The following is an 18,760-nucleotide window of genomic DNA, read 5'->3' on the forward strand; positions in this document are numbered from 1 at the left end:
CAAAATTTTGCCAACTAAACAAGGCCTAACAAGAGCTCTTAAAAGAGCCAACGAAAAAAATAAATTATTTCATGACAAAAAATTGAATAAATAAAACTGCAGATTTCGATTTATTTATTTTTAGGCCATTTCATTTCACAAGGAGAAAACGTGCAGCGTGGTGAACCCCGTTGACCTGTCTGTGTGTCGGTGCCTGCTTCTTTGCCAACCACGACGGACAGGGTCCATTTGTATTCGCGCCATCCTCCCGAATTCCCTCCTCAGATCCACACAGAGATCGCCGATCGCCACCTCGCCATGGCCGCGGCCTCGCCTCCGCTCCTCCCCACCACCGTCGTCCCTGCCGCCGCCGCACCACCCTCCACCCCGGCGCCCGCACCCATACCCATACCCACGTCCCTCTCCTCCGCGGACGCCACCGACGCCAACCCAGCGGCGATCCGCGCCTTCCTCTCGCGCCTCCTCGACAGCACCCGCCGCGCGCTCTCCGGCGCGCGCCCCTGGTCCGAGCTCGCCGACCGCTCTGCTCTCTCCCGCCCAGACACCCTGGCCGAGGCCACCTCCCGTCTCCGGAAGAACCTCGCCTACTTCCGCGTCAACTACGCCGCGGTGGCCGCGCTGTGCCTGGCCGCGTCGCTCCTCGCGCACCCCTTCTCGCTGGCCGCGCTCCTGGCGCTGCTGGCGGCGTGGTGCCTCCTCTACGTGCTCCGCCCCGCCGACGCGCCGCCCGTCGCCGCGTTCGGCCGCAACTTCTCCGACCGCGAGGTGCTGGGCGGGCTCGTCGCCGCCTCCGCGTTCGTCGTCTTCCTCACGTCCGTCGGCTCGCTCATCTTCTCCGCGCTCGCGCTCGGGGCCGCGGTGGTGTGTGCCCACGGCGCGTGCCGCGTGCCTGAGGACCTGTTCCTCGACGAGGCGGATCACCAGGCTGCTGGTGGCGGCGCCGGTAACCCGCTACTGTCGTTCATTGCCTCCGCTACCGGAGGATCCGGCCGTGTCTGATACTCTCATCTATCTATGAGATCTAGATGCACACTTTCAGGGAGAAAAAAGATGTCTTTATCGTCATTTCTTGAAATTTTCAATTACGCAAAAGTATTATACAAGACAAGTAGCCAGCTAGAGTACACAACGAAATGAAACAATGGATTTACTTCGATCTAGTGGGGTGGTGTCCCCTGTTTTTTTTTTTTCTGTATGATCTGAGAAGCATGATGAGCAGGGAACAATATTCTTGTTATTCCTAGCATTATATTTGATTTTTTATTACCTATTATATTATGATAATAATCAGTAAACATCACCAAATTTGTGTTCAACTGGCACCAGCAAATTATGTTCGTCAGTGCACGCATTTGATTATGTTTGTTAGGGATATTGATTTCAGATGTACAACAATATTTTCAGCGCAAGTGCGTCGAAAGGCAAAATATTATACCCCCTCTGGTTTCTTTTAATTGTCGTATTTGATAGGGGTGTAAAGACAGAAGAGAAAAATAACTCTGACGGTCACTTATCTGAAAAATCATGGTTAAAATTACTTTATTCGTTGATTTATTGTGAGAGAAAAACACATAATTTGTTTGTTGATTTATTATCTTCAAAAGTTGTGCTACTAATTCATTGGCTGCATGACCAAAATAAGACACTTATTTGTGACTTTCTTTCAAAACTAAATAGGACACTTAGAGCATCTCCAAAAGAGACTATATTCTTCTTAAATGCTAGAAATAGAGATTTTGGTAAAAAACTACCTACAACAGCTTCTCTAAATGGTTATCCAAATATAGCCATTGTCTATTTTGGATTTTTCACTAGCCAAATATAGAAGATGAGAATGACTCTCTAAAGTGCGCATGAGATTAAGCAAAATTGTTGGAGAGTAAAAAAATATAGAAAATGATTTTTATGTAAATAGCTCTTCAAATGATGATTTAAAAAGTGAGATTTAGAAAAACTCTTGGAGATGCTCTTATAAAAAAACAGAGAGAGTAGAATGTCTTAATAATGTCTTGTGCAAAGAGTAGTTTTTCTGGTAGCATCTTAAATGTGCAAAAATTGCAAAGAGAAGTTTTCTAGAAATATAAAATCATCAGAAGAAAAATGTGCAAAATGTGCGTAGAGGAGTTTCCTTGAAAAAATGAAAACAAATCATCATCAGAAGAAAAATGTGCGTAGAGGAGTTTCCTTGAAAAAATGAAAACCAAAAGCGCCCACCGTGGGGCTCGAACCCACGACCACAAGGTTAAGAGCCTTGCGCTCTACCGACTGAGCTAGACGGGCTTGGCTGGTGGTGATGTGATATTTTGTTATCTCTTGACAATTACAAAGATGCTCGCCAATTCCTTCACCCTTCTTTTCTTTGTAGCTGGGATAGCGCTTTAATCGCTCGATCCATATATATTGTGCAACGCGCGGGGTATTTTTCTAGTATTTTATACTTGCCTGTTGCTGCAGCCACAACCAGAAGACCAACCAAGCAGAGCCTAATGCCATATTTGAGTGGTACTTGTGTGCTTGATGCTCTTTGATGCACTACCTATGCTCTTTCGGGCTCGTTTGGTTGTCTGTTTTCATGGCTGTGGTTGTGGACTTGTGGCTAACATAGCTATTGGTATAATATTTTATACTTGTTGCTGTAGCTACAGCTAGAAGAATGCCAGCCAAACAGAGAGCCAAGTGGTACTTATGTGTTTGATGCTATAATATTTTATACTTACCTATGCTTTTTCAAACTCGTTCTGTTGTCGGTTTTCACTGCTTGTGGCTGACGTAGCTATTGCTATATAGTATATATTTGCCTATTGCTGCAGCCACAGCTAGAAGAATACCAGCCAAACAGGCCATGTTCAGCTTTCTTGGTTCCAATGCACCAGGGTAAAATTTGTTTTTATACCACTAATTAAAAAGTCTAAGATTTACCGTACATGTATGCTTTGTGCATAATTACATATCAGTACACAGTCACCATCATTCCATCAAAGAATCAAATATTGGCAGGTAGGCAGGCAGGCAGGTAGTAGCAGTATTCAGATGGAAGCATGAGCCAGCTGGGCAGGCCAGCAGCAATTTAAATATTTATTTTTGCCTCTGGTCCATTTGTCATATACTGTATATGCATGGTTTTTTAACAGCAGTTCTCAGGATGATCTCATTCTGTCCATGGTACAAGTTCATTTCTAATTCTTTGTATTTTCAGGTTTCATTATGCTGAGGAAAGTCCCAGCTTAATCAGTTAGACCAGTCTAGGTAGGGAGCAAATGGAAACATGTTAATTTCTGAGCTGAAGTGTGTCCAGTTAGCTGTTTGGTTTGTTAAGTATCCCAGCAAGGAAGAATGTAATGAAATCCATAGAGATTTGGTATTCAGTGCTGGTTTGGTGGGTAATTGAGATATGTCCTTTCTAGCTTGGCCTTCCTTGTGTTTGTTGTGGTGGCAATAGCTTTCACAGATCGAGGTGAGACCCTCTCCCTCCCTAACATCAAACATTCCACAGTTGCATAGTGTATATGTGCTCTTTAGTGCTGCAAGGATGTTGCCCTTGTATAGACCATAACGTTTTACAAGAGTTAGGATGCATATCGTCACATCCAAATAGAAATCTGGCACAATTACATCCTCATTAGCAGCTGCAAACTCATCTGTCAGACAAACAAATGTTTAAACATTTCTTTGCCTATATACTGACTGACTACGGAATGCTGCTATCGTAGATTGGGCTTTCTTGTTTGTTGGTGTTACTGGTCAAAACAATCTCTCAGAATTGGGTCACAACTCTTGGTGAGTTTCTTGGATGTCTGATGTCTCTTTTTTTTTCTTCTTATTCAGCTGTTTAGGGGCCTATCGACTGGCTATGAGCTAGCTAGGTGGCACAATCCAGAAAGGTTTGCGCCAGAGAATCAAGTTATTATGATGGTGGACTCGGGTAATCTCTTGTGTGTTTGTTTCTAAGTCAAAAATGCACAAATCAGCACCATCGTCATCCATGGAATTCTTCAATAAGAATATCTGGTTTGCTTTCAGTCCCAGAGCGCTCGCCGAGCAAGAAGCCGCCATGTTTGTATCCTCCAAGAGAAACACAACATCTCCAATGTCATGCACACTGCGCCAACAAGCTTGTGTTGAGGAGAAATCCATCCTATGCACCTCTATGGTGCCAATGTTGTTTAGATCAAAGCCAACGAAGGATGTGGTGACTAAAAAGAGCTGATCCTGCGACTCAAGCAACCAGTGTCTACCAACGGAGAATCCTTTAGGGAGATTGGGCAAAGGGACACTGAATTTTTGGAACGTAGGGTGGTTTTGATGATTTGTTGTGGAAGTGCAGGATGAGAAATCCATGGCGTACATGCCTTTTATCAAATTGGTGAAGTAGATTTTTCCTTGTACGGAAGCCATGAAGGTGATCGTCGTCTTGGTAGGACGGCGACGGCAACGGAGGCGTGCCTTTTTCCCCTTCGGTGGCTCTGGTATAGAAAGATGGTTACCGACATCATATGAGCAATGTCTCCACCTGCTGCTGCTGTCGCCGCCGCCGCCAGTGTGGCAGTACCAGAGATCAGGCGCGTCGTTATTGAAGAGCACTACAACACATCCTGGGTGAGTTAGGTCCTTGTGGGAGAGTAGACACCTGCAGTGGTATGGGATCTGGTGTTCCTCTTCGAGATCTGGCAAGGGTAGCTTGTTGCCAGTGCTAGGGTTCCATAGACAAGCCAAAGACATCTTGCCATGGTCCTGGGCGAGGAGGAGTATCCAGCCCTGTGCAGTGGTCCAGCACATGCTGTTGTCTGCGGCTAAAAGGTCATGCTCCATGTTCTTGTGCAGGGTTTGCTTGGATATGCTAAACATTAGCATCTCATCGTCGTCACCGTCCTCTTGGCCATCAGGATGATGGTGGAAGACAAGCAAAGGCAAACAGGACGACATCGAGGATCCAAATTTAGTAGCGTCTGCGTGTTCCACCATGGTTCTTCTTCGTGGAGACCGGCCTGGAGGAAGACGACGGGATCGGAGCGGGTTAATCGATCAGGCTAGAGACTAGAACGACAATTGAATTGATCGGCTGATTGGAGGTTTATGACAAAGCACTTAACAGTGGCCCGGCGGGATTTTTGTATTTACCGTGGTGGTTTTTGCAACCGCCTCAGATATAAGGTCACGGTTAATCGTGACTTAATCGAGACGGTTCTCCTAACCGCCTCGGTTCATCCTTTAATCGTGGCGGACGATATAAGACAACCGCCTCGGTTATATTAATCGTAGGGTTGTCTTATGTCGTCCATCATGGTTAAATATTTAATCGAGTCACTTGTTTATTGTAGCCTGCCTCGATTAAAGTTTTAACAGAGACAATTGTTTTTAATTGCCGCGCTATGTTAATGTTTTCAGATTTTTAAAAAAAACTTTTCAAATTTGAATTTAGATTTTGCTAATGAAAATATAGATATAGCAGCAAATAGATGACAAACATATATATACATTCATGCATGTTAGACGAACCAACATTAGTGACCACATCATTGTTTCATAAACACACATTATGTGTGTGTATATATATATATATATATATATATATATGGTCCTACATATCATCTAAGGCGGGCACAACAAGTACCTTTTTCCTTGTCGCTCCAGTTTCTGATCCTCTCGAACTTTAGATCCAGAGCTAACTCGCTTTCCTTGTTGAAGAACGGTTCGACATTCATGTGCGGCCTCGGTGACAAACTTACATGTCTACTACCGTTTGTCTAAATTGTGAGTCGACATTCTCCCTTTCCCACCAACCTTGTGCTTTCTTGAGCTGCTGCGAGCTGCCGCTAAATCTGGTGCACATCCTCAGGTACTCGCAAACATAGAATCCACAAGTAACTGAGCCATAGGGTTGTTTGGCGCACTGTACGATATTACTAATAGTGAGTAGAGTATAGTAGAGTAAAATTAGTAGTAGTTGTAGTAGTAGATTATTAGTATTGCTACTTACTAGGAAATCATGTTTGAGTTTGAGTTTTTTACTGTTCTTGATCTTAGACTTCTTAGATCTCCGATCATAGCACTCGGGATCTTTCGCATACTTTCTATAAGCGCTGCACCAAAAAACACTAGTGTTAAACGATAGTTTGAACACATTTATATGTTAACTATACATGAATAAAAAAAGTTCTTTCACTTACTATCTCAAATTGTTTTTAAAGTTCTTGTACCCTTTTTGTTTATTTCTCATAAGGAGTGTAATATGCAGGCCTTTCCATATAATCCAGTGACTCATGATGCCATGCGTACACCATTCACACAATACAGATTTGAAATATTCAAATATGAGAAGTCATGATCTCAGTTACAATATATATATGTTCAAAGTATTTTTTGAACTTATCAGAATTGGTGGGCGGCCATGATACATCTATTTTCCCGCACCAAAAATAGTAAAGGGCCGCAACGTTATTACGGTTAATTTCCTTTGCCGCGGAAAGGGAATTCAACACGAACACGTATGTCAACACCGACATGGATGGATATCGTGCTATAGTAGGATATAAGGTCCGGCTGTCCTGTTTTAGGTTCCCGCCTCTATTTGTATATAAATATTTCCTTCCTATATATATAACAGTCCGGCCGCCTTAGTGACGATCATCAGTTGACGACGACGACACGATCGATCGATCTCGGCTCGGCTCGGCTCTTCCCCAAGAAGAACAAGACGCTATCTAGCGACGACGAAGGCTATAGCTAGCTAGATGATGTCGTCCTGTTGTTTGCCTCTGCTCGTCTTTTCAGCACCGAAACTACTTCAATGGCGACGCCGACCAGATGCTCATGTTCAGCATATCTCAGAAGAGCCTGCACACCAGCATGGAATCCGAACCTGACCTAGTAGCAAACAAGAACGTGTGCTGGACCACCCCGCAGGGCTGGATGCTGGTAGTCTCGCCCTCTCCCTCCTCAGCATCCACAGCGTGGCTATGGAACCCTGGTACCAAGAACAAGATTGCTCTGCCGGACCTCGAGGAGGAGCATCACATCCCAACGGGCTCCAAGTGCTTGCTCACACACAGAGACGCAACCCATCCTGAATGCCTCGTCGTGCTCTTTGCTTACAAGGAACCCAACATGTGGTACTGCAAGGTCGGCAACGATGGTGATGGCGGCGGCGGCAGCAGCAGCTGGAGCCTCTACACGTACGACATCGGTGACTACGACGTGCCCAGCGGTGAGCCTCCTAGTAAAGACGTCGTCTCCAGCGTCGCCGCCATTCAAGGGGAGATCTTCTTCATCAGCTCAGCAGAAGACATGTGCGCCATCAACTTCTGCAACTCCTCCCAACAACCGGAGTTCCAGTACTTCGACGTCAGCATGGTCGATTTCCCTCAAGGGATGAACTCGGGGTGCACGTGGCTGGTGGAGCACGGCGACGAGCTCTACCTCGCGTGCGTCATGTTTGTTGGCTTCGATGCAGATAACATTGGCGCCATCCATGTGTTCAGGATGGACTTCTCGACGGAAGCATGGTGCAGGGTGCGTGACATTGGAGACGCCGTCTTCCTCCTCGAGTACGGCGGCAACATGGGAGCCTCCTGAGCTCTCTCTCTCCCTCTCTGCTGCCCCGCCGGGCCGCTCCCGGCCGGTCATGGTGACTCCCGGCCGGCCGTGGTGACTCCCTCGCCGGCAGCCGGCCAGCCGGCCCCACGCCATGACTCCTGCCAACGCCGACATGTCTCTCCCGGCCCGGCAGGTGGCGCGTTGGTGGTGCTGATCTTGCACTGGCGAAGGTGTCGCCCTTGGCTCCGGGGAGCTCGGAAGTTCTCCCTAGGCGCTCCAGGCAAAGGCGCGTCGCTGCCATGGAGCATCTTGACCTCAACCTCCGACCCGGTTTGGGGGTCCAGAAGGTCATCAAGACAAAGGCCCTGTTTGGTTCCACCAACTAAATTTTAGCTAGCTAAAATTATTTTAGCTACTCTTGAGTGACTAATGGAACTAAACTATTTTAGCCTCTTTTAGTCAATGTGTTTGGAACTTTAGCTACTAAAGTGACTAAAATTTAGCTAGCTAAAATTTAGTTGGTGGAACCAAACAGGGCCAAAGTTTGGCTGCTCAGTTTCGTTTGCTGGGTTTGGCCGGCCTTTCTTCCTAGTGGCTTCTTTCGGGCACTGTAAGTTCAAACTCACAACTTCTTCGGTTGGAGCAATCCTTCAGGCAACAATCGGGGGTTGTGCAGCTGACTTTGGGGTCCTTGAGCTTTCTGATCGCGTTTTCCGCTTTTCTGTGTGTTTGAGTTCGATCGGTTTCCACATTCTTAATTTGCGTTCTTTTGACTGCTCGGCTTATAAAATCTTCTTTCATCTCTGGGGTAATGGGGGGCCTAACTGGATCAGAGAATGGAAAAGTTTCTGTGCGGAGGAAGAAGCATCCTGGGAAAAAATGAAAAAACCAGGTGCACGAAGGAGGTTGGGAACATCCTTTGCAGATGTAGTACGATCCTCTGTTCTATCGGGTGCAAACAGGGTGCCATTAGCCAGCAGAGTTGATCGGCAAATTAATCCAGCAAGAAAAAGTGTTTTTGACAGGATTGTGTTTACAAACTCAGCTTCTGGTGATGTTAGCAAAGGGAACAATTCGATTGGTCGAGTTCATCAAGGTGGGCCCTCCTCGGCTAGTTTGAATTCAGGTGGTCCTCTAAGTCAAAGTCTCTCTGCAACTCATCTGGCGCCCAGGTTTTGCTCGCGATGTCTGAGTGAGGGTCATGCTAGAGAAGCGTGCGTATCCTTGATCAGATGTTTTACATGCAAAAGAGGGGGACACATTGCAGTCAACTGTCCAAGCACCGGCAAGGGAGCCAGTAAGCAGCCGATTTGGAGAAGTAATGATGGGTCTTTTACTGTGCCAATCAGTGGACAAGGCAATCCTGCTCAGATCGAGCCCAACGCGTTGGGAACTGAGGGAGTCTTTGGGCCGCAAGCCTTAAGCCCAGAGGTTTTCCCTTCTTTCTCTGCCTGGGCCAAGAAACAGGAGCTCTCTCGAAAGGCCGCAGCTGCAATTAACCTGTCTACTACTCAGCCCCCTCTCTTCTCGGCCATGACAGGTGGACCAGTGCCTTTGGAACCCCACTCTCCAGAGACGGAGCTTCGCCTTGGACAGGGCGTGATCTCCCAGGCGAACCCTTCGTCTTCCCCAGATAACCACGCCGTGCAGGTAGGGGGCAGTAATTTCTCACCGGCTACTAGAAAACCACTCTCCACCCAGCTTCCAAGCTCCTCGCCTCCACCCGTTCAAGTGCCGAGGCTTGATCACATCAATCTACCAAACTTCACCGTTGTGAGTGAAATGGCGTACCAGAGAGCTGATCCTTCCCCGTTCAAGCCTAGAGGGACGCAGATTCTGAACATCCCCAACAGACCAATGATGGTGCGTGCGGTGGCGCCAAGGAGGCCACGACCAAGAAATGAAGATCTTGCGATCGTCACAATCTCTCCTTTACCGGGTAATCCGCTCTACTTTCCTGCAGTTGAAGAAGTGGTCAGAGAGTTTTTTGTTCATAGAAGAACTCAAATAAAGGAGGTTCAGCCAACCCACCTAGGTCAAGCGTTCGTTAGGTTTGAGCGGGAAATTGATAGAGATCGGTTTGTTCTGGATAGCCCCCACCCTTATGGAGATGTTCACTTTTCCTTTGTGAGGCATAACCAAGGAAGAAACTGGCGAAGGGTAGAGTTTAATCATCAGTGTTGGTTAATGCTGATGGGTCTGCCTGAGGATTATTGGGAACAGGAATTTCTAGACACAGTTTTAGCTCCTTATGCTAGAGCTGTTAGTTGGGACAGTGACCCTGATAATCTGGCCAGACTGATAGTGCGTGCTAGAACCACAGATCTGGAATCAATTCCACACTTCACGGTCCAGATTGAAATCTTGAAGCATGAACATCTTGGGGGAGGCCCTCCAGTAGAAGAACAGGTGCCTCCGCAGGAGGATGACCAAGGTCCACCTTTATTTGACTTCTTTGGATTGGGTCAACAGGTGCTTACACCAGTTGCTGATCATGCTGATCAGTTGCAGCCAGCAGTTGGCCAGGGCATTCAGGAAATGCAGATTGGGGGACAGAATGGAGAGCCTGCTGCTGATGGAGACCAGGATATGCCTGGAATTAATCAAAATGGTCAAGCTCAACAAGATGATCCATGGATGTTATGGCCAGAGGAACTTCCAGCTATAGGTCAGCAAGCCCAGGGAGTCAATCCTCAGTTAAACCTGAATGAAGGGCCAGTTGTTATGGAGCAGGATCTTAATGAGGCACCCCTTCCAGAAGACCTGCAGGAACTGATTGTTCATCCAGCTCAGGAACCTGATCAAGAAGACTTGATTGAATTTGTGCCTCAACAGGTTCAACCGCAAATCATGGAAGAGGTGGCTGATAACATGGAAGTTTAGATTCCAATACTCCAGCATGAAAACTTCCTTCATCAGGAAATACCTATGGATGATCTTATGGAAGATGAAGAATTACAGGCGCAGGCCAATCTGGACCAGCAGGGGGCTGAGTTTCAGGATGGAGAAGAAGACCAAGATCAAGAATTAGAGCTGATAAACCATCAACAGGAAGATCAGGAGGATGATGCTGAAATTCAGATGGATAATCAGGGAGCACAGGTCATTGAGCAGGGTCATCTGCCCCAAGATGGAGTATTTTTTGACCACATCCAGCTTGGAATGGTTAGAACTTATTTTCAGCCAACACCTGATCTACCCTGGAATTTGAATGCTGGGGGCTTGTCGCCAAAAAAAGAAGGCCCTTTCCAGTTTGGGTCCAAGTCCTTACTCGAAATCCCTAATGCTTGGGTGGGCTTCTTTCAAGCTCTACTTGCTTCACCAGCCCAACAAGCTTGGGCCAAAAAACTGCTTGACTCTACTCTCCCTGACATCATAATGAATGGGAAACCTGGGCCCATAAAAGATGCTAGCCCAACCACTCAGGCATGTGCTCTCTTACAAAATGAGCACGAAGACATCGATAACCTTGAGGATGCTTTACCTGAGGAAGATCTGGAACTAACCCCACCTGGGAAGAAAAGAGGAAGGAGAAACAGGTCAGACACACCCTTAGTGGACACCATGGTTAGGAGAAGCAACAGGGTCAGGGCTGGCAACAATGGCTTCAAAGCCAGCACCTGTAAAGTGAAAAACTGTTTGGGTTGCTCCTCGGCCCCTCCAATCCTGTCAGCATCAACTCTAAAGAAGATTGGAACCTCAGTCTGTGAAATTGAGCCAAAGAAGCTTGAAGAGATGGAACTGATGAAAAGGAAGAAGAAGGTGGACCCAATTGGGAAGAAGTCAAAGAAGAACCCTGACAGCAAGCCTGATGATAGTGAAGACTCCAGCAAGTAACTCAGAGATGGAAGAAGTACCCTTTTGGAGATGGTTGTCGTCTTTTGTTTTGATCTCTTGTAGTAGATCCTACCTTCCTTTCTATAGTACTTGGTTTAGGCTGGTAGGCGCCTCGTGGTGGGCCTTCACGCTTGTTGAACTTGTGTTTGTCAGAACAATTTCGAGGAACTTCCTCCAGTGGTTTCTTAGCCTTGTTTTGGCTTGTGCTCTTCTCTTTACTGTTTCTTTTTCCTTCTTTGCTCTTTGGACGTCTTTAGTTTGTGAGGACTGGGCTTCGACCCAGTTTTTCTCGTGGTTTAACATCTTTGGTGTTCTGGCCCAAATGGTTTATCATCTCATTTTACTGGGATGCCCTGCCAACAACATATGCAATCCATGAATCAAGTCAGAACCTGGAAAATACTGGATTGGAATGTGCGGGGACTAAACTCCGAAAGGAAGTGGAACTCTATCCGTGATAAGATTACTGAGACCAATTGTGACATTATCTGCTTGCAAGAAACCAAGAGAGAATCTTTGGATAAAGTTTACATAAGAAACTTCTGCCCACCAACCTTTGACTCTCATCTTTTTTTGCCCTCGAATGGGGCATCAGGGGGGATTGCAATTATCTGGAAAAGCTCTATGTTTGTTGGGCAACTCAGTTTCTCTAATGAGTATGCAGTTTCAGTTAACTTCACCTCCACACTAAACAATGCAACCTGGATGTTGACAGTGGTCTATGCCCCATGCACTTTTGATGGAAAAAGAGCCTTTATAGATTGGTTCAGAAACATAGAAATGCCACCAGATATTGACTGGATGATTGTTGGGGACTTTAATCTGATAAGAAGACCTGAGAATAGAAATAGGGAGGGAGCAGATGCAAATGAAATGTTCTTGTTCAATGAAGCTATTAGCAGACTGGACCTGATTGAATTACCACTACATGGCTCACAGTTTACCTGGACAAACAAGCAATTTGAACCCCTCCTGGAGAGACTGGATTGGTTTTTCACTTCGAACTCCTGGACCATTAAATATCCGAACACAGTAGTGAAATCACTGGTGATGGAAACCTCGGACCATTGGCCTTGTGTGGTGGAGATTGATACTAGAATCCCAAGGTCAAAGATTTTTAGATTTGAGAACCACTGGCTCCATCATGATGATTTTGCCTCGGTGGCTGTGCAAGGTTGGACCTCACCTCAAAACCATCAAGATCCTGCCAAAGCCCTGTCTGCAAAATTCAAGAACTTAAGGAAAACCATCAAGTCCTGGAGTGCTAACCTTCCAAAGCTAGCATTGTTGATTGAGAAAATCAAGCTAGTCCTTCATTTCCTAGAAGCTATTGAAGGAATTAGAGATCTGTCTTTGCCAGAATGGAACTTTAGAGGCATCATCATGGAGAAACTAATTGAAACCTTAAAGCTCCAGAGAATCTACTGGAAGCAGAGGGGAAAAATCAGATGGGTTAAGGAAGGGGATGCGGGGACAAAATTCTTTCATGCCCATGCCACAATCAGAAACAGAAAGAACAAAATCCCGACTATCCAAAATAGAAACGGTATCCTAGTGCAGCACCACGATGATAAAGCAACTCTGCTCTGGGAATCCTTTAAGGAAAGACTAGGGGTATCTGACTATACCAGAATGCTTTTAGACTTAGATGATCTCATTCAGCCAGATGATGACCTAAGCTCCCTGGAAGAAGATTTCTCAAGGCAAGAAATTGATGAAATTGTAAGCAGACTGCCAAATAACAAATCACCAGGACCAGATGGATTTAACAATGAGTTTCTGAAAGCTTGTTGGCCTCTAATTGCTGAAGACTTTTATAAGTTGTTTGCTGTCTTCCATGACAGTGAAGTGTGTCTTAGAAGCATCAACAGTTCCCATATCACTCTGATCCCAAAAATAGATGGCCCTCTGATGGTCTCGGACTACAGGCCAATCTCGTTGCTGAATTCTTCCTTAAAGCTTTTGACCAAGGCACTAGCCAATAGACTGCAAAGTGTCATCAAAAGATTGATCCATCAAAATCAGTATGGGTTCATCAAATCAAGAACAATACAAGACTGCCTGGCTTGGGCCCTGGAGTACATTCACATATGTCATAAATCCAAGAAAGAGCTGGTAATCCTCAAACTGGACTTTGAGAAGGCCTTCGATAAAGTAGAGCATGAAGCAATAATGGATATTGTAAAAGCAAAAGATTTTGGTCCCAAATGGATCAAGTGGATTAGAATGATTTTAGATTCAGGAACCTCTTCTATTCTGCTCAATGGGGTCCCTGGAAAAGTAATCCACTGTAGAAGAGGAGTAAGACAAGGTGATCCTCTGTCACCTTTGCTCTTTGTCCTTGCTGCTGATCTATTGTAGTCCATCTTGAACAAAGCTAAGGACCGGGGACTGTTAAAATTACCAATTCCTCTAAATTGCTCCAGTGACTTCCCAATTGTGCAATATGCTGATGACACTCTCATAATTATGGAAGCCTGCAGCAGGCAGCTTTGGACTCTAAAGGCCCTTTTGCAGAGCTTTGGAGAATCCACTGGATTGAGAGTTAACCATGCCAAATCAATGATTGTGCCAATCAACACACCGGAGTCCAAGCTGAGTTTATTAGCTAATACTTTCAATTGTGAAGTTGGAAAACTGCCCTTTACCTATTTGGGACTGCCACTAAGCTTAACGAAGCCCAAAGTCATTGACTTCACACCAATAGTAAACAGGTGTGAAAGAAGGTTGGCAGCAACCTCTACTTTTCTGAGTCAGGCAGGAAGGTTGGAAATCACCAATTCGGTGCTATCTGCCCTACCTACCTTCTGCATGAGTACTTTCTTACTCCAGCAATCAGTGATAGAGCAAATAGACAAATTTAGGAAAATCTGCCTTTGGAGAGGATCAGATGTCAATGCAAAGCAGAGGCCGAAAGCAGCGTGGACTATGGTATGTAGATCAAAAGAAGAAGGAGGGCTAGGAGTAATAAACATTAGAACTCAGAATGAAGCTCTCTTGTTAAAGCACCTCCACAAATTCTTCAACAAAGTAGACCTGCCTTGGGTAGCGTTAATCTGGGAATCATATTATAGTTCGGGGGCTCTGCCAGGATCTTCCAAAAAGGGTTCGTTTTGGTGGAGAGATATTCTGAAATTGTTACCCAAGTTCAAGGGGATGGCTCGAGTCAAGATAAACAGTGGAACCTCCTGTCTCTTGTGGGATGATCTATGGGGAAGTGATGTCCTAGCCAGCAAATTCCCAGAATTATTATCTTTTGCAAAAAAAAAGACATATGCCTTTCATCCATGCACACTCCCAGAATCCACTGCATAGTCTCTTCACATTACCCCTGTCTGTTCAGGCACACACACAGCTTCTGTTGCTACATCAGGAGCTGATTGAAATAACACTGAACGAAGAGCCAGATGTTTGGGCATATATTTGGAATGCTGAAACTTTCTCAGTAAATAAGGCATACAAGCAACTGAGTGGCTTTAGCCACCCTCACCCGGCCTTCAAATGGATATGGAAAAGTGCGTGCCAGAACAAGCATAAAGTGTTCTTCTGGTTAGTCTTAAAGGATAGAATCAGCACAAGGGAACTTTTGCGAAGGAAAAATATGAATCTAGAGGACTACAACTGTGTCCTCTGCAACAGCAGAATGGAGGAAACATTGATGCACCTTCTTTTGCAGTGCCCCTTTGCTACTCAGTGTTGGGCATGGATAAATGTCCAAGTACCCAATGATCTAGAAGCGTTCCAAGTTCTTCAGAGTTTCAGGAACCAGCTATCAGTATCTTTCTTCATGGAGATCATAATCCTGATGTGTTGGGTGATCTGGAAAGCTAGAAACGACTTAATCTTCAGGCAGATCAATCCACTTATTCTGAATTCCAAAGAAGACTTCAGAAGAGAAATAGGAGTCTTTTCTTTGTTTCTTTTTTTTGTTTCCTAGGCTAGCCTTGTCCTCTCTCTCTCTCTCTCTTTTCCTTCCCTGTTTTTTGTACTCGAACTCTTTCTGGGTTTAATTCATTTCCAGTAGGGGCCTTGCCCCTCCTGTTTACTCAAAAAAAAACATGGGAGCCTCCTGCCAAGCCAGTCCCCTAGGGCTTAAAGCCAATCAGATTTACTTCATGAAGAATTTCAAAGCAGATGATGCAGATTTGTGCGTCTTTGACATTGAATCAGAGCAACAAGAGATTACTCGAGTACACCATCATGACAACCTCAATATATGCCGCAAGCCTTTTTGGATCATTCCACCTAGCTAGCTAGCTAGCTAGACACATATACATATATAACTCTCGTAGTCTCGTTTAAACAAGTACGTAGTAGTGTTCTTTGTGATCGGCTTAATTAATAAGTAGCAGTGTTCTTTGATGCATGGCTTAATTAATATAAGTACTAGCAGTACGTGTTTGTTTAGTTTCTTTCTTCTTGTCATCTCGTGTGGTTTATTAAAAAAGAACAATATAAATTAATCAGTGTGTGATGAAATATTAATTATTATTCGTGTCATACTCATACCATGCATGTGGATTTCACAGCCATTAATAAGTGTTGGGGAAAAGCTGCATCCTTCCCCCTGGTAGCGCCGGAGGTTATCCTTCACCTGAGGAACCTCCGACGCCTGGAACGTCGGAGGATATCCTTCGACGGGAAATGCTAATGTTGACAACTCGTCTGGTCGTGCAAAGTGTGTGCAGGGACTGAAGCACCGGCGGAGGTCCACGAGTGAGGAAAGGTTGGAACCTCCGACCCTCCCGGGTCCGAGGATGGCGGGAGAACGTAGCCAGGCCAAGGAACCTCCGACTGGACCAGGCCAAGGAGGAACTCCCGGGGTGGCCGGGTGAAGCAACCTCCGACCAGCCGGGCTGCGGAACCTCCGACACCAAAGCGTCGGAGGATCCGCAAACTGGGCGGAGGATCCGAGCCTCCGACCTGCTGAGGCCCCAGTCAAAGGATGAACGAAGGGTTCGCAATGTGAAATTACGCGGGTGTATTGGGGTCAGTAGACTGCGATGAAAGAATATGCTGGAATATTCCCCCACCGTCACGGGGCATTTATGTAAATGTCGTTGGGTCGGTTTCCGGGCCCTATATAAGGGGCGTGATGCCGCCATTAATAGAGGAGAGAGCATTCACTGTATTCACCTACTGTTGAGCCTATTGCCTGTTGGAGCTCAGACCTCTCACGGCACCGAGTGAGAAGGTTCACCATTCACCGTACTGCTGGGGAGTGCGGAGAGCACCTTCCCAACATTGGCGCCCACCGTGGGGCTCGAACTATAACCTGCGATGGCTGGAAAGAGAACAAGCACCACAAGACCTCGGGGAGAGCCCTCCAGGAGAGGAAGGCCAAGGAGGGCCGTGCGGAGCACGTACGCGACCGTGGAGGGAGAAGGTTCTGAGGGCGAGCAGCCAGAGAACGAGCAGCCGGAAACACGCCAGGAACCTCCTCCCGCCGCAGACCCGGCGCAACCCACGGCCACGCAAGAGCTCCAGCAGCTGCAAGCGCAATTGCGGAACCTTCAGCAGGAGCGAGACCGGATCGCTGCTGCCTACGCCGCCAGCCAGGAGGCAGCGGTAGCCGCGACGCAAGCGGCCGAGATCAGGCAGCAGCTTTCACTCCTGCAGGCAGAAATCCATAGCATGCAACCTCCAGCTCAGCCGACAATTCAGCCCGCTGTTCTGAACAGCGCCGGCCCAACATTAGATGTGCAACCGACGAACTACGGCGGCATGCTGCGGGGCACGTTGGACCTTCGTTCCCCTCTGTCCGAAGGATTGCAGACCTCGCCTTGGCCAACAACCTACAAACCAATCACGCTCCCTAAATTCAGCGGAAAGGCCGATCCGCGCCAATTCCTGATGAGTTTCGAGGCAGCCGTGGCCTCAGCTGGAGGGAACGAGACTGTGATGGCAAAATCCTTCGTGATCGCAGCCGAGGGAGATGCCTTGGCATGGTATTCGATGCTGAGACCCGGGTCGATCTATTCATGGGAGAACCTTCGAGACAAGATTTTAGCGAACTTCCAGGGATTCGCAGTTGAATCACTAACCTCCACGGACCTATTCCAGTGTCGCCAGAGTCAGGGAGAGGCACTGCGGGATTACTTCCAAAGGTTCGTGCAGACCAAGGCGAGAGCACCCGGCGTGCCGGAGGAGGTTGCCATTGAAGCGGCCATCAAGGGTCTTCGCATAGGGCCCTTCGCGGCACATTTGGCCAGAGAAAAGCCAGCATCCATGCACGAGCTGTACCACGAGTTTGAGAAGTATTGCAGGTCAGACAACGACTACCGCAAAAGGTTGGAAGACCAAAACTCTCAGAAGAGGCCAAGCAATGATAGAAACTCACAGAAAAAGAACCTCAGCCAGGATGGACGGCGGCCACAGCAAGAGGCTGGTGGACAGATGATGAATATCGAGCAACCGAAAAATGACATGCCGGAAAATAACCGTCCACCAGCGGAAGCACGAAGCTCGGGACGCATACCCAATCAAGCCGGAAGAGGGGGTCGATATGCGGGATGGCGAAAAAATCAAAGTCAGCGACCACGGAAACAGTATTGTTTCTTCCATGGAGAGGAGAAGGGTCACTCCACCAGAGATTGCCCAGATGCAAAAGAAACTCAGGAGAGGATCAAGAGCAGGTTAGCTCCGCAACCTCCGATACCAGTTGCTCAGCCTCGGGAAGTAAATCACACATTCCCTATCCGCTTACTATACCAGCTTCCTACCAGCTTGGCGCCCAGCCCAGCAAACCGCGGACCACAACCTTCCACCAAACTATGTTCCTCCACGACCTCCGCATATCACGTACATCGAAACCCCGCAACCCCACCAGCAGTCACTACCTCCTCCCCCAAACCAGCTACAGCTACTCCAAGCCCCACCACCACCAAAAACCGAACCCCACCCTGATAATCAGATCGGCCCTCATACACCCCTGCCCACAATTGGAATGATCTTACCAATAGCTGGGGGGTCCTCAATGGAGTTCCAGACAAAGAAACAGAAGAAGGATCACCTCAGGCTCGTCAACAACGTTGCAGTTCAAGGGCCAGTGAGATGCACTGATTGGTCCAGAACCCCAATAACCTTCACCGAGGAAGACCTAAGATTGGAAAGCTACCCTCACACAGACGCCTTGGTCATAACAACAAATGTTGCGGGTTGGGGAGTAAGCAGGATCTTAGTGGATTCAGGGAGTTCCGCAGACATAATATTTGCTGGAACCTTCGACCAAATGAAGCTCAGCAGAAGCCAACTCCAACCTTCGGAGTCACCTTTGATCGGGTTCGGAGGAAAGCAGATACATGCTCTGGGAAAGGTCGCATTGCCCGTATCCTTCGGCACAACAGAGAACGCAAGAACAGAGTACGTCACCTTCGATGTGGTAGACTTG

The 18,760-nt window shown here is 46.9% G+C and overlaps 1 protein-coding gene and 1 non-coding gene across 2 annotated transcripts; one reads left to right on the forward strand and one right to left on the reverse strand.

Moving 5' to 3' along the window:
* On the forward strand, positions 298–999 carry LOC8055498 (PRA1 family protein B2). The gene has a single exon (XM_002441635.2). The coding sequence runs from the start codon at positions 298–300 to the stop codon at positions 997–999; it is 702 nt and encodes a 233-aa protein (XP_002441680.1).
* TRNAK-CUU lies at positions 2,208–2,280 on the reverse strand. Its single transcript has one exon. It is a non-coding gene; the product is annotated as a tRNA-Lys (tRNA).

Source organism: Sorghum bicolor, chromosome 8 (genome assembly GCF_000003195.3).
Source record: "Sorghum bicolor cultivar BTx623 chromosome 8, Sorghum_bicolor_NCBIv3, whole genome shotgun sequence".
Lineage (NCBI taxonomy): Eukaryota > Viridiplantae > Streptophyta > Magnoliopsida > Poales > Poaceae > Sorghum > Sorghum bicolor.